We start from the raw sequence: 15646 nt of genomic DNA, 5'->3' as shown, positions 1-15646 counted from the left end.
GGTATCTTATCAGAAGTTACAGAGTCTTACTTAAGGTTTTAAGAGTGTTGAAGATTACCTTAAAAAGATGGAGGCACTTATGATTCAGAAAAATATGGAGAAGGATAAGGAAGCTATCATGACAAGATTTTTAAATGGTCTGAACCGAGAGATAACAAATATTGTTAAGTTATATCACTATATAGAATTAAAAGATATGGTGCATATGGCTATGAAGGTGAAATGTCAACTAAAAAAAGAAGGAAAATTCAAAGCCAAGTTGAAATTACGATTCATTTGTGTCATGGAGACCAAATTAGAAAAAGAATGATAAGGTTGTTTCTAAGGGAAAAACCAAACCACCTAAGGGAAGGAAAGGTGTATCCATTAATATTAGAGTTAAATATGATTATTAACCACCTCATAATCATGATATAAAATATTTTGGATGTTTAGGGATAGAACACATAACTTCTTAATGTCCAAACAAAAAAAGCTATGATTATATGTGATAATGAGGAAGGGAAAACTAAAAATGATAGTAAGAATGATCAAATTTTGCAACTTGAGGATGTTAATGATGATGAAATAGAATATCCAGTTGGGGTGAGTTGTTTGTAGTTATGAGTGCATTGAGTGCTTAAATCAATGAGAATGAGTTGAGGCAGCATAAGAAAAACATTTTTCATACTAGATGACATATCAATAACAAGGTATGCAATATAATTATCAACAAAGAAAGTTATGCTCGTGTAGCTAGCATTACTTTAGTTAAAAAATTAAATTTGCCTGTTTTAAAACACCATAAGCCATATAAGCCATTATGGTTGAATAAGTGTGGGGAAGTAAATGTGAATAAATAAGTGTTAGTTTCGTTTTCAATTAGGAGGTAAATGATAAAGTTCTTGTTCTTTGTGATGTTGATCCCATACATGCAGGTCACATACCAGGTGGACTAAGGTAGTTCGATACGAAGGTCATTCATGATGGATTCAAGAATAGATATTATTTTGAAAAAAAGATAATAAAACCATTACCTTTGTACATTTAACCTTAAAAAAATTATATAAAGACCAATTGAAGTTAAAAAGAGAGATTGAGGCTAAAATGAACGAAAAGAAAGAGGTGTCTGAGAGGAGAGAAAAGAGAGAGAGGTCATGTGAGAAGAATGAAATAGAGGTTGTTGAGGGAAAAAAAAAGAAGAAACAAGTGAGCTTTTATGCAAAAAAGAGTGATGTCAAGAGTGTTATGTACACTACCCAGCCTATATTTGTACTTTTATGTAAAAAGATATATTTTAATACTAACAATCTTGAAAAATCTCTTCCTATTATTGCTATTTATTTATTGTAAAAATATGAAAAATGTATTTCCTGATGATATTCATAGTGAATAAAACATCAAATTGATTCTCAACTGACCAACCTATAAAAGTAATCTAGAGAAGAAAAAGGAGTTTTAAAGGCAAGTTAAAGAGGTGTTGGTTGATAGGTACTTGAGGGTGAGCATGAGTCCTTGTGCGGTTTCAGTACTACTCATGCCTAAGAATGATGTGTCTTGAAAAATTTGTGTTTATTGCAAGGCTATCAATAATTCATAGGCTAAAGTATAGACATATTATGGTATGTTTAAAGTATAGACATATTATGGAGGATGTGTGTCAATAGTATTATGGTAAATTATAACATCATTCATAGGTTAGATGACATATTAAAAGATTTGGATGGGTCATGTATCTTTTTAGAAATTGATTTAAAAAGTGAATATTATTAAATTAGGATGAAAAAAAGAGATGAATGAAAAACTATCTTAAAGAATAAATATAGATTGTATGAGTGGTTGTATATTTTATCTTATCTCATTAATGCACCTAACACGTTTATTAGATTAATAAATCATGTATTGCGTGCATTTATAAGCAAATTTATTACTATTTTGATGATATCTTGGTGTACAATGAAAGCTTAGAGGAGTTTATTAACCATTTTTGTTGTGTGTTTAATGTTTTGAGAAATGAAAATTTGTATACCAACTTTAAAAAATATTCTTTTTGCATGGATAAAGTTGTTTTTCTTGGCTAAGTTATTAATGAAAAAGGTATAGAAATGGATGAAGAAATTATAAAGAAACTTCATGAGAGTGTTTGACAACAAATAGAAAATAAGAATGAACAATGTACATCTAAATCCAATAAGGATTATAGGTAAGTGATCTTCAAACATGGTGATTGAGTTTGTATGCATGTGAGGAAGGAAAAGTTTTCAACCCATAGGTGATCTAAGTTGCATCCTAGGGGGAATGGTCCATTCCAAGTCATTGAATGGATTAATGACAATGTATACAAGTAGGAACTTCTACGTGTGTGTAATGTTAGTGCCACATTTAGCATTTCTGATCTTTCTCCTTTTGATGTAGTTGGCGATTCGATACTAAATCCTTTTGAAGAGAGGAGGAATAATGAGAATTAACAAGTAACATTACAGGATCCGTTGCATGTGTTGATTGGACTTATTATAAAGGCAAGAGTCAAGGGGATCATAAAGGCATTCAATAGACTGATTCATGATAATTGGCCCTAGAAATTTTTAAGAATTCTTTCTAAGATGACATCAAGCATGAAGTTGAAACTCAAATGATGATTAAGCATTGATCAATATGATCAAAGTATGAAAAAGGGGTTGTTTAACATGTACTAGAGCTTGATTATATAACTTTATATTAATGATCATAACTTTCAAATCGATCGTTGGATCATACCAAACTTTTGCTAAAAGATTTTAAAAGCCATGTTTTCTATAGAATTAAAATTTTATAGCAATCATTCATCGGGAAAGTCTTCCGATAAGGCTTATAATTTACCATTCAGGAATATACGGATTGGACCTCATTAAATACAAGCATGTACTTTATACCATATTCTTATTCAATTTTAAATTTAAATTAGTTCCTTAAATGAGTTTAATTTAAGCCCAATAACTAATTATAGTTATTTTATTTTTATTCAATTCTAGATTTAAGTTAGATATGTAGATTCAATTTAATTTAAGTCCATTAGCTAACTAAGGTTTATTTTGTAAGCCATATTTTATAAGTAGATGAAATAACATTGAAAATACATATTTTTGTTGTCATTAAGAATTGAATTGCATGAGTAAACTTCTTCTTCGAGTTCTTCTTTGAACTTTCAGAACTTTCGATTCTTAATTCAAAAAGTCATCGGGTCAAGATTTTCTAATATGAATTTAGCTTTCTTGAATGACCTTTTCAATTCTTGATTGTGAGTTCTAAAATTTACCTTTCCCATTCGAATCAATTCACTAATCCAGTCATCCCACATATGCATAGAAAACATATTGATCCTTAATATAGAGAATAAGGAACAAGTAAAATGTTAACCCTATGACCCTGTAAATTTGTTCCTAGAAATTGATCATGTCAAATTATCGAACATTAGTAACTTGGTAATTTAGTTTTCGATGAACACGCATGTATGAAGTTAGAATATTGCTAAGCATGCAGTGAAGTGATCGAGGCTAGTCTTTCTGAAATATAAGCGTTATGTACATATGAAAGCGTCATGCCAAAATCTGAACATAAAATAGTGAGTAAATTAGTTATTCGGAAAGAAATACTTTATCTTGGCTTGGACGCTTCATGTTGGTTACCGGGTGAAAAATGAAAAACGTCAACATTTCCTTCTATTGAAAACCTGGTTGAGGGCATCATTTAGAAAAATTGCTGCTTCTGGGCTCTGACCGCTCTTCCAAACCTTCCATTTTAATACACAGGAATCACTATCACTCCATTCCTTAAGCAGTAACATTGACCAAGGCCCTGTTTTCATACCATTTGGACTCATGCAATTCCATATGGAGCAGTTTAAATTCTGGGTTTTTTGCTTACTAGCTGCAGCACTTGCATCTTCCTTCTCATCATCACTTAACACAATTAAATCAGCTGCTGGAGCACTTTGCTTCTTGTTTTCACGTGCAACATTTACCTGTCCATTTTGTTTTGTCTTAGATATATCATTAGCAGGCTGATACGGCTCTTGTGGAAGGGCATTGGGTCGGCCTTGAGAAATAGAAGCAATAACTTTTGCTGTAAAGGCTTCAGCATGGACTGCTCTAGTATTGGTATGCTTTATTTGACAACCTTCATTCCTCTCCGTCCGAAGAGTGCCACCATCTTGAGTATCATCAGGAAGAGAGTGTAATTGATGATTTACTTCCAATGCAGCTCCTTTATGATGCTGCTTATCTGCCCATATAAAGATAAATATGCATGAAAGATATTATTAGCTAAATTATCTGGAATTTAAAGATAGAATCATAGATACATAACTGCAATTACAGTGAGGTAAGCGATCCCTGACTCACCAGTATGATTAGCTGCAGCACTTGGATCTTGCTCTCCATTATCATTATCGCTCGACACAATCAACTTAAATCTTGGTTCGCTTGGTTCATTAGATCCATCTCTTGGAGTGCCTTGCTCCTTGTTTTGACATTCAATGTCTACCTGTTCATTTTGCTCATCTCTGGAAATACTGTTAACAGGTTGACATTGCTTTAGTGGAAGAAAAGCACTGGGCATGCCTTCAGAAAAAGGACCAGGAGTTTGTCCCGAGACTATTTTGGGTTGGGATACTCTGGAGCGGTTTTTGTTCAACTCTTCAAAATACTGCTTACTCCCTGTCTGAATAAAGCCACCATCTTTACCATCACGAGTTGTAGTGCGTGATTGATGTTGAAGTTTTTCAAAAGCTTCAAACTGCTTTTTTTCCGCTGGAATTTGGAACAAACACAACATGACTTTTTGAAATCCCCAAAAATATCATGGTAAACACTAAACAGCCATATCACTGAGACAGTTATAACTCGGTAATTTATTTCAAAATTTAAATTGAAAACAATTAGAAATTCATTAAAAGACTGCACCAAATTCTAACTCTTCACTTGGTTAAGGTCACTTCGCAAACGTAGATAAACAACCATGGATGAAAAATGAATACAAGCACCCCAGATACGTGATGGTTAAGGAAAAGAAAATAATGAAAAGGATAACTTATTTCTGAAAGAACACAATGTCTGCAACGAAAATATGGCATTTTGTTTGTCCCAGCCCACAGTTTAAGGCAGTTAACAATGTTTATGATGTGAGGGAGAGTTGTAACATTTACAGGAAGAGATATGCAAAATGCCTATACAAGGGAAATACCATACATTGAGCAAGTGTATCAAGGGCCAATAGGAAAATAGAAAAGCAAAGAAAACACATATCATGAGAGTTGTTTAGCTGCTTTTGGCACTAAGCAACAAAGCAATTTCAAGTGAAGCCCATGAATTTTCAATTTGATGCACTCAATCATTCCGAGCTGGACTAAAGCCCTGTTTGCAGCTTGGGAATGTAGTATGACTGTCTAGTCTTAAACTTGTCATCGTCTAAAGATGTCTTACAGTATATCTTCTATCTTTTGAATCATGTTAGTCCGTCTTCAATCTTTTTTCTTCATCACTTTGATTTTAGTGTTTTAGGTAGATACAATATTGTTTGTGCTTTGACTTTTGCGGCTCCAAAAAAGGGACTTGCACCCATTTGCAAGCTATGGTGTATGGTGCTTTATTGGCTTGCTTTCATTTACTTCACAACTCAATTAGTCTCAAAAGGTTCAAATACAGCTTTCTCAAGTACTTATCTAGCAGGCACAAAAAAGCAAACTAATGAATGTAAGTTCCCTTTTCTGGCTTGCTGCAGAGCTTTGTTTTAAACATTTGAACTTCCTAAGTGAATTTGGGTTAGAAAAGACTTAAATGACAAAAAACTTGTTGAATGATTAGAGGAAAAACATGTTTTCCCCTTTCTATTAGAAGAAGTTCCCCTTCAAAGATACAAAAAACATGAGAGTAACTTGCAAGACATGCCATGGAACTTTGGAAGAGTGTGAGTGTGCATATAAAAGCACTGATGCAGTTGCATACAACCAATATGTTTCTATGCCAGGTAGATGAATCACTGGAAAAAAACAAAACCCAAAAAATAAAAGAACAATGAATCTAGCACATGCAAGAGTTTAGCCAGTAGTCAATAAGAGAAGTATGAAAGTGAAAAGGACAGGAAAAAGTACAAAAGCACAAGAAAAAAGAATGCACACCCTTGGACGCAACAATACAAATTATGATAAGTTATTTTGGAAGAAAAATGTCATTTGCAATAGAAAAAAATGTTTCACGTATAAAACAGGAAGAAGACTGCTCAACCTTTGTTCTTTGGCTGTTTGTCAGAAACCAATAACTCAATCTTTGTTCTTTGGGACATAAACAATTCATAATGATACTTATATATCAAATGGATAAAGTTGTGTTCACTTTCCTAAATTGTTGATGCTGTAAAGCCCCTGCCCCAGTAGAGAAGTTGTACTTCTCTAATATTTTCCCAATATATGATCCCACTCCATGGAAAAAAAAAAGGAAAAACAAAAAAGTTCAGATTTTTTATTCTTTCAAACGAGAATGGTACATTAATGAAATAACACCGCCCAAATTTTTAGATCCTTGAAAACAAAAAGATTGTAGTGATAACAAACTATCAATGCATCTTGATTCAAGAGAGAACACAATTCACAAAGTGAATATAATTCAAATAATTAATCATGTGATCTCATCCCTCTTATAGAGATAACAGAAATTCTCCATGTGAAACTGGGATAAGGTCTTGCTTAACATTTTTGGTCTCTAATTGTCCAGATATGAATTTTTTACAGGCTTACTCAGACATCTTTCCCAGAGAGAGTCTCTGATTTCAGATTGAGAACGAGAATGAGTGAGACACCCATGTACCCAACTAATAATGTCACAAAATAGAAGTCAAAACCAATCTACCAAAGATAGAAAATCAAAATCAAACCTCTTTCTTCCATTTCTATGCTTTGATCATCTTTATGAGCAGAACCAGATTTGATTAGTTTAGCAGAGTTTTCACCGACAATGTCTCTATTTCTTGTAAAATGAAGCCTAGACCAAAAACTATAGAAAATTACTTCAGCTAAATGTGCAACCTGCACAAAGTCTTAAATCTTCTCAAGAGCATAATGTATTTCAATAGAACAGTAGAAAATCCTGAACCAGACTAGCAGTTATAATTCAGGAACCTTAAATTTTTGTCATAATCTATCAGGTTATCTTTGATATAAATTTATTCACCTCCAAATCATATGAGACACAAAAAGAACCTGAACTTCCATGGATCAAAAAAATAAAAGAAGAGGCAATAGTTCGTAGAATTTATTTATGGAAATAAGGAAATATGAGCTGACTAGAAAACCTGCACCATTTGCTCCATCATCCAGGCAGCAAGAAGAACCTTTAATGCCTTCTGAACTTCTTTTGGGAGGTGGTGATGTCCCTTTAAGGGCTGATTTTGGCAAGTCAGTTTGCTCATCCTTCCTAGACATGTCCTTACATGCAGATTGAACTTCTATTTCATCTGCAATTACTTCTGGAACCTCTTGTAACAATCGTGTTTGTTCTACGGGTGTCTGAAGCAGAAGCTTTCTGTCCAAGTACTCAGAAAACGTATGCAATATGATGGTTAAGGGTCACATTTCCTTTAAATTGAGATAAGTACAGTAAATTATTTGTTCTGGAGATCAACCACTTAACATTTGACCTGCAGGCATACGTGACCCTTGACCAACACCCAAAAAGGAAAGAAAAGGAAAGGAAAGATTATTTAATGTGTTTCGATTGTGCAATTGCCAAATAATAGAATATATGAGTTAAGAAAAATGTTATGAGCAGTTCATGTCATTGCTTGAATTCAACATATTTAACCCCAATTGTGCAGGAAATCACAATCATCAAAGGATATTCTTTTCTCCATCCCTTCTCATTTGCCTGATTAATGAGATTTGATAGTGCAACCAGTTCTTTGGCAATCCACTAGGATATTTCATTGCGACAAAGAAATCAGCAAAATCAGAAAAAGGGAAGCACCAAACACAGACACAAAACCCTCCAAGAAAAAAATACAGAATGAGAGAAAATCATCTGGAAAACATTTTTTAGTAAAGCTATGCACACAACAAAAGAATTTTCTAGTTTCCACAAGAACCAAAAAAGAAAGAAAGAAAGCTGCTTGATCCATTCCAAATGGACATTGAATTTAAAAAGTCATAAAAAAAAACATTAGCACTCATCTTTATTACTTTCAAATTCAGAGAATACACCAATAAATTAGCTTCATATAACTCAATGTAATCACCTCATTGGCTATGTTCAGCAAATTTTTGTTCCTTCTCAGCTGCTCCATATTTTGTTTTCTTTTATTAATTTGTTTAATGTTTTGAACATTTGTTTCATTCATCCATTATCTTTAAGACATTGCAATACCTATATATTTAGACATTTGTCAGAAGTTACGTACATTTTTTGTTATAATCTCATGGAGACTTCTGGCCTTCTCCTCAAACTCTGCCTGTCAATCAAAGGATTTGTGTCAGATCTTGGTATAAGAGTAGACCCTCATTACAGCATGCAATGTGCAGATTATACCATCCAGAGACAAACATATTTTACCTGCCTAAAATCAGAAAAAGAAACATAATGCATACATCTTAAAATCGGCATGCCACACATCTTTTTGGAGAAATGCTGTTGGAACTCAATGCTCATACTTGACAATTGCTAAACACGTTCATATCACCGTAAAAGCCAAAGGGTCAATGGGTCAGGTTTTACTACAATAACTTGAAACATGTTTGGATAGCATCCTTTTTTGACTAGGTATGGCGTCAACTATTCCTCAAGCCCCACCAATTAGTTAACCATAGATATATTTTAGTTAATGATCGTATAGTAGATATGCATTTACAGGCTAATAAACTTTATGCCAATTGTATGCATTTTGACAAGTTTTGATTAAGAGAAGAAAATCATGTACCAGGGAGATTAGTAGCTGGTCCTCATCAAAAGTGAGAAATTAGAGGAAAACAGAAGTAGAAGTATCTAATGAAAATTTCTTCATGGCATCAAAGTTGCTTATGAGAAGAACATGCATAAATTCTAAGTATCAATGCTATCACAACTCCATTAATCCATTCCATTGGCAGAATTCAGTTAACTATGGCAGTTGGCACAATTGTAGAAGCTAATCTACTGTGGCAAAGTTTTCAATAATACTCTACTCCTCTTGCTAAAAAAAATGATGTTTTGAAAAATTGAATTACTGAACAATTGAAAAACTTACAACAGTAGGCCTTCTAAGCAGGCCATCTTTCACTCTCTGATGCAAATCCTGACACTCTTCCTGCAAAATAAAAAAGTGCAAACCAGTACATTACCTTTGAAAAAGGGAATGGAAAACCAGAAAGTGCTGTGACTTTCAATGTTTTAAGAGGGTTTAAATTCTGATTTTTGAACATATCATTTTGAAACCAATTGTTAGAATATTTTATGATTAACTGGGAAAATATCCCTGCAAGTAGGCAACTCCAAGAATATAATTCTGGATTTCAATCAACTCCAAAAATCCAAATATTTCTCTTAGAAAATAGCCTATAGTTCGAATATTTGTCAATGTGGTTGAATTTAACCGATAAAAAACACATTTAGTTTGATAACATAAAGGTCATGAATAGACTGGTCTTCTCAATTTACATAAGTTGTCAACTATAGTGTTTTTATTTTATTGCTAGATTCAATATGGTTAAAAAGACGATCAAATTGCATACCTCAGAGAAATCATTTTCTGATACTTTGGAAATCGATACATCTGACACTCTATTAGAAAGTTGCAGGAGAATATCTGAATTCACTTCTCCATTTATTGAAGTTTTCTTTATGCCTGTAGTTGTACACTATAATCATTAAGGGGAAAAAATGAGAAGTTGATTTTTAATTAGAGGAAAATTGTAAGCAAATCATTCTCTTCCACAGTTAAACAATGATTCTATCTTGTTATCTAGTTTGATATCTGAACAAACAGAGATAAAACAACATATTAAATGGATTGTAAGATACAAAAAAAAAAAAAAATGAGAAACACAGAATTACTAGAGTTTGCACTGAAATCAACTGGATTTTTTGTGCTACTCATCTCAGATAAATGGATTGTAGGATCTAAACAACTAAAATGAGAAGCACAGAATTACTCGAGTTTGACACTGATTTCAACTGGATTTTTGGTGCTACCCATCTCAAATCATCAGGTTTCTTCAGTGTTGTAGGAACAAATTAGTGAACCTGAGTTAAATTATTAGTTGGTGGTAAAGTAAATTCTTCTTCAAAGTTTCACTTACTTCAAAGCAATTGCATTCACATAGTTCTTAGAGATGCAGAAAATTACTTCTACAGATTTTGATGATCAGATGAAAGCAACACGGCCTTCCGTAGGGTGCTGCAGGCATGGAAGCAATGAAGTGAGAATTGAAGGTCAGTAACTAGTAGGAAATATGCTTCGATTAATTGGGTAATTAGTATTTTATGCGATCCGGAACTTCCTGATATATTTACAGGAACCCTTGGCTAGTCCTATATCTGTACATATTTCACACATTTTATGTTTCAGAGAAAATCGTTAGTTGCTCATAAAGAAAAAAGAAGCATCTGCTGCTTAAGTTGTTGCCAAAGAAGCCACATGATTTAAACTTTTGACTATACATGACCAAGTCAAAAGATCACAATACAGGGCTATGCAAAAGATCCTCAGCTGAAAAGGAAGGTTAATGCATTTAAAACCGATGGTTTATTGAGCAGTAATGGAATTGAAACGTATATTACTATCACTTGAGTCAAAAAATGCAAGTGGGATCATTACCTATCACTTGCACGAGCTGATGAGAGTTTTTCTGCATCCAATCATTTGGATCAGTTTTCGCTCTCACAAAACTACCCATTACAATAGCATCAAAGATCTCTGGCTGCTTTGACAGCTCCTCAAGTGCACTCCTCCGCAGATAGACAAGTTTGATATTCCTAGGTATGACAGATGCAAAACAGCTGCGTTGCATATCTGAAACTACTTCCTTATTCTGAGACTTTCCTTCCCAACTTGAGTTTTTCTGCCTTTTACAAGGTGATAATGCATTCTGACCCTCTGCTTCTAAGCTGTTTACAAACTCATTCCGTGACTCTTCCAAATTCTCGGCAAAATGTTTTGTCAATAGCTTATATATGCTATTCTTATTGACAAACTTCCTTCCCAGAAGGGAGCGTAGTTTTTCATCACAAAGAATATTTTTTCTCTTCAGTGGGTCAAGAAGGTTGTTATCTCTGCAATACCCAAAAATAATAATGGTCACATCATGTTGTGATAATTCTTTGTTTGTTTCCTGACCAATGGATGTAAGGAATTCAAATAGGCATTTTGATCCCCAACCAAGGAACATCTTAGTCTTTGATCTTTCCTTTCTTTTTGCTAAATATGGCTTTCCCTTGCTTCTCTTTCTACTGTGACTTGGTTTATGCTCTTTTACATCATTCAATCTATAAGTCATGGTAAGTTGATCTTCAAAATCACTAAGTCCTTCTCCTTCTTCAACATAATTATCACTTAAATTAGAGTCATAATTCCTATTGCCATTCAAGAGATAATTTGCATACTTGACATGTTCTGAAGTTATGCCTTCTTTCTCTTTAATAAATTCCCAATAACACTTGAACAGAAACTCATAGGAGTCTTGAAGGCTGAGGTTTACCTTCGGCTGTGGACCATAAAGCATACAGACAATGAGAAAAAAAGGAATAAGGAAGCTAAGCTTAGATTTGGACAGGTCAAACGGAAGAACTGAAATAAAGAAGCTTTCCATAACAGCTATATTCATCCTTTACTTAGAAAACCTTCTAATGCTACTAGGAAACTACTGAATATATGAGCATACCAATTAACTCCACTGATCTATAGTCACATTCCATCTTCTCTTTTATTTGAAAATAAAGGACAATATGGATATTATCCAAGCAAGAGTTTGAATTGCTTAAATAACTGCAGAATAGAATATTTCAAGTCCTAGTAGCATATCTAGCTTCAAACAGGGCATTTTTTTATGATAAGCAACATGGTGAATAATAGTGCCCAAGTAAGCAACTAACAAAATTCAGACATTTATTCATTTTAGAAACAATGCATACCTCATTCAAGTCTATTACTCCTTCTAAAATTCCAGCAAGAGTTAAACAGTGATAGCAGAATCCTCTTTTCGCTTTAATTATTGCTAAATTAGCATCAGAGAGGCAGCACCCACATACAGCATTTGGACAACATAAGCAATTGAACGTTGCAGTCTTCTTGCAAATGAAGCAAGAATGACAATCTGATATTTAAATTCATTATGTTAGAAGCTGAACAGATATTCCAGAAATGATACAATCATACAGAGGAAAAAAAAAAAGATCAAGATGCAGAGTGCTGAAAGTCTATTTTGTTAACAAAAGAAATGTACCAATACTGTCCTAATACAATGATGGAGGATTAATATCTACTCCGGATGGTTTACGATAATCAGAAAGAAGTTCTATCACAGATAAAACACATCTGTGAAGTTACCAAAAAGAAGTCCTCTGTCACATGCAAAGTGCTTAAGGCAACTCTAAGTATTGATGCCAAGTTGTTTTAATAAACCATAAGAGAGAATAAACATGGTATGAAAATAAAAATATGAAAATCGACAAACTATGTGACCTGCTCAAATCTTCAAACAGAAGAAGAAAGACAAGGCAGGAACATGAATTGACTCGAAGGAAGCAATTCTTAGGCTTACATCTCCTTGGGACAATACACTGGATGAATAGATGTAAAATAAGCAACTTACTGCAGCTCCAGGGAACTTCACTCTCCAAGAAATTATCATTTTTTTCCACACAGATAGGGTGATAAGCTTTAAGGCAATCTCTGAAAGCAAGAAAATAGTTGGTGAATAGACAACCCCACCAGCACCACAAAAATGTAAGAATCTTAACAATCATCGTTCTTAATCAAGAACTACGGGAAAAAAAAAAAGATGGGATGTACAAGCTTATGCAAGACACACGTCCATGTGCAGCAAGCATCTTGCAAGTACACCTAAGACAAGTCTCAACCTTAAAAAGGAACTGGAATTGCTGATTACATAATCCAGTTAAGCTATTGGGAGAAACTAGAAGCGAACGAGGCAACATACTTATACTCAGCATTATGACTTTCAGGTAATAATAATGCTCTGTGAGGTCCCCTCTGAATGCCCACTTGCAAGTAAGAACAATTTTGTGAAGCACAAGTGATTGAACACGGAAATAAACGGATTTTCCTTATGTCTCGTATAGCTTTACGTTATCGTTGTACTCATGCATTCTTTTTTTTTTTTTTTTTTGATTTACGTGGGGTGTCCGGGCCAGCTTACGCGCACCACGACTATTCCCCACGGCCCGCTGGACATCCTGCAAGCCCAGGAGCAGGTAAGGCACCGCGGGGGTGACAGGCGTACACATAAAGGGTCGAACCCGGGACGGGAACGGAACAAGTCACACGAATTGACCACAGCAGTTAAACCCTCAAGTGCTGGGTACACACGAGAGCTCGAACCAGGACACTCAGGCAGGGCAAAGCCTGCCAAGGCCACTGAGCTACAAGCCCCGTGGTGTACGAACCAGGGTACTCATGCATTCTTATTCATATAGGTGATGCACTAGACACTGGCACAAATTGACACAAATATGATTTTCGAATAGAGGAATTTAATGATGATTCGACCCACCTGGATTACGTAATCTGCAAGCATGTTCATATAAGGAAAGAGATTGAGATAATCGATAGTAATCCATGCCAGGCAACCATGGGAGTATTAAGCAACCATTGCTATGGAAAAATTGCCATCAACAACTCACAATACACTACAAGTAGCATATATGATAACTATTCGTGTTTTTTTTCTCAGAAGCTAAAAAAAAAAAAATGTACCCTTCATGCTAATCGGCCCCATGACATACATTGATGAATAGTGAAGAATCAAAGTGTGAATATTGCAAAGAATTTGAAGATGGACCGGCACATGTTTTTATGCGATGCATGTGCCTTGATAAAACATAATTGTCAAATCGTGACAAGTAAACAATGTTGTGGCATCTGGAGGATTACTCGTCCACACAAATAAACATCCCAATCAGTGGAAAAGAATTTGGTATATTAAAAGAAGGAAAATATTTTTTCTTTGAAAATAATAAACTATAAACTAATAAATAAACAAACTCATATATCCCATCAACAATGTGCCAAGACAGAACAGCTCATCATCATGAACTCCAAGCAAGATAAAGGCTTAATCTTGATTCTTGACCTTGCAGTTTGCACTTTAAACAGTCAAAAAAAAAAAATTCAAAATTGGGGTCCTACCATCATAAAGAAGAAAACACATGGGGTACCCCCAAATCTCAGATTCCGAGAGACCACCATCTTTGCAAACAGACAAAATCTCATTCTTTTTGTTCTCAAATGCATACAAAAACTTGCAACAACATAGAAAGAAACTTACTTGTAATCACAAACCCGTAGAGTTCCTCCATCTTTGCAAACAAAACAGCAGCCCTCTGCCGACTCATCCTTATTTATAACCTTCTTTTTTCTCCCCATTTCTTTACCAAACCTCTGATCTTTTTGCTCTCTACAAACCCAAAATCCCAAGGCAACAACACCACATCACTAACCAGTCAAAATGATAACTTTTTTAGATGGGTCATAACCCATATGGTTTCTGATCAGGAAAACACAGTGACTTAGACAGGCGCAAAGAATATATCGTTACAGAAAAATTAAAGGAAATATTTTTTAAGAGTAAAGTATATCGGTGAACTTAACAAATAACCCATACTTTTGGCTTTTAGACTCTTAGCAAACCATGTTAGGACCGATCTTAAAACATCATGCCATGGGTGCGGTCACGGCTTCAAAGCCGGCTACATTCTTTCTCCGAGAAGGCAATTATAGAGCATAGCCAAACCTCGCGAGGGAAGGGGGTCGGGGACGACGTTTCAAAGCTGTCAAGCAAAGAACCTTTGCTGCAGGAAGACGGTGATGGATGCCTTGTTCGGTATCAGGCTTGGTGATGTTTCGGAAGTGCCAAAGATTTTTTTTTTTTTTTTTCAGAAGCTGAACTGAAAGAAAGCTTTTTATTATACATATCAGATAAAGTGAAAACACAATGTGTTAACGATATAACTAGTCAATTGAACTGCCATTCTGGTTAAAAAACAATTAAAAGTAAATAAATATATTTATTGTTAATGTGTTTTTGATAAAAGAAAAAATAACTAAAAATTTAATGGAATGTTTAATAAAATAAATTAAGGATTAGAAACATCAATAAATATTAAAAATTTACTAACAATAATTAAAAATAAAATTAAAAAACTAAAACATTAGTAAATTAAAATATTTAATCTCGTATCATATATTTTTAAAATTTTATTTTTAATTATATAGCAATAAATGATTTTTTTAAAAAAATAATGATTAAAATTCTATTGAAACAAAATGTTTTACAAGTATAATTTTTTCTTTCTTGATTTTTCTCTTTAATGAATAAATATAGCTAATGCAAAAAAAAAATTATATTATTTTGCTAACATGAAGACTTTATGACCCGAGCGTTTGCTTAAATTGAATAGGATAGTAGCTAATCTAATGTAACCTAGTTTGA

At 34.0% G+C, this 15646-nt stretch overlaps 1 protein-coding gene across 2 annotated transcripts; it reads right to left on the bottom strand.

Moving 5' to 3' along the window:
* Positions 1-3470: 3470 nt before the first annotated feature.
* LOC7483594 (zinc finger CCCH domain-containing protein 19) lies at positions 3471-15117 on the bottom strand. 2 transcript variants are annotated; one of them, XM_024580970.2, is made up of 11 exons: positions 14483-15117; positions 12788-12867; positions 12108-12289; positions 10795-11680; positions 9710-9822; positions 9226-9285; positions 8404-8454; positions 7849-7919; positions 7303-7553; positions 4359-4766; positions 3471-4239 (listed from the first exon to the last, which is right to left on the bottom strand). In XM_024580970.2, the coding sequence occupies exons 1-11, from the start codon at positions 14578-14580 to the stop codon at positions 3665-3667; spliced, it is 2775 nt and encodes a 924-aa protein (XP_024436738.1). In that variant the 5' UTR covers positions 14581-15117; the 3' UTR covers positions 3471-3664. The 2 variants fall into 2 exon arrangements, with proteins under 2 accessions (XP_024436738.1, XP_024436739.1); XM_024580971.2 differs by lacking the exon at positions 10795-11680 and having other exon boundaries at positions 9710-9835; positions 14483-15116.
* Between the last annotated feature and the right edge of the window lie 529 nt (positions 15118-15646).

Source organism: Populus trichocarpa, chromosome 11, assembly GCF_000002775.5.
Source record: "Populus trichocarpa isolate Nisqually-1 chromosome 11, P.trichocarpa_v4.1, whole genome shotgun sequence".
NCBI classification, from domain to species: Eukaryota; Viridiplantae; Streptophyta; class Magnoliopsida; order Malpighiales; family Salicaceae; genus Populus; species Populus trichocarpa.
The sequence above is the reverse complement of the archived record's forward strand: the minus strand, read 5'-3'. Positions and strand labels throughout refer to the sequence as shown.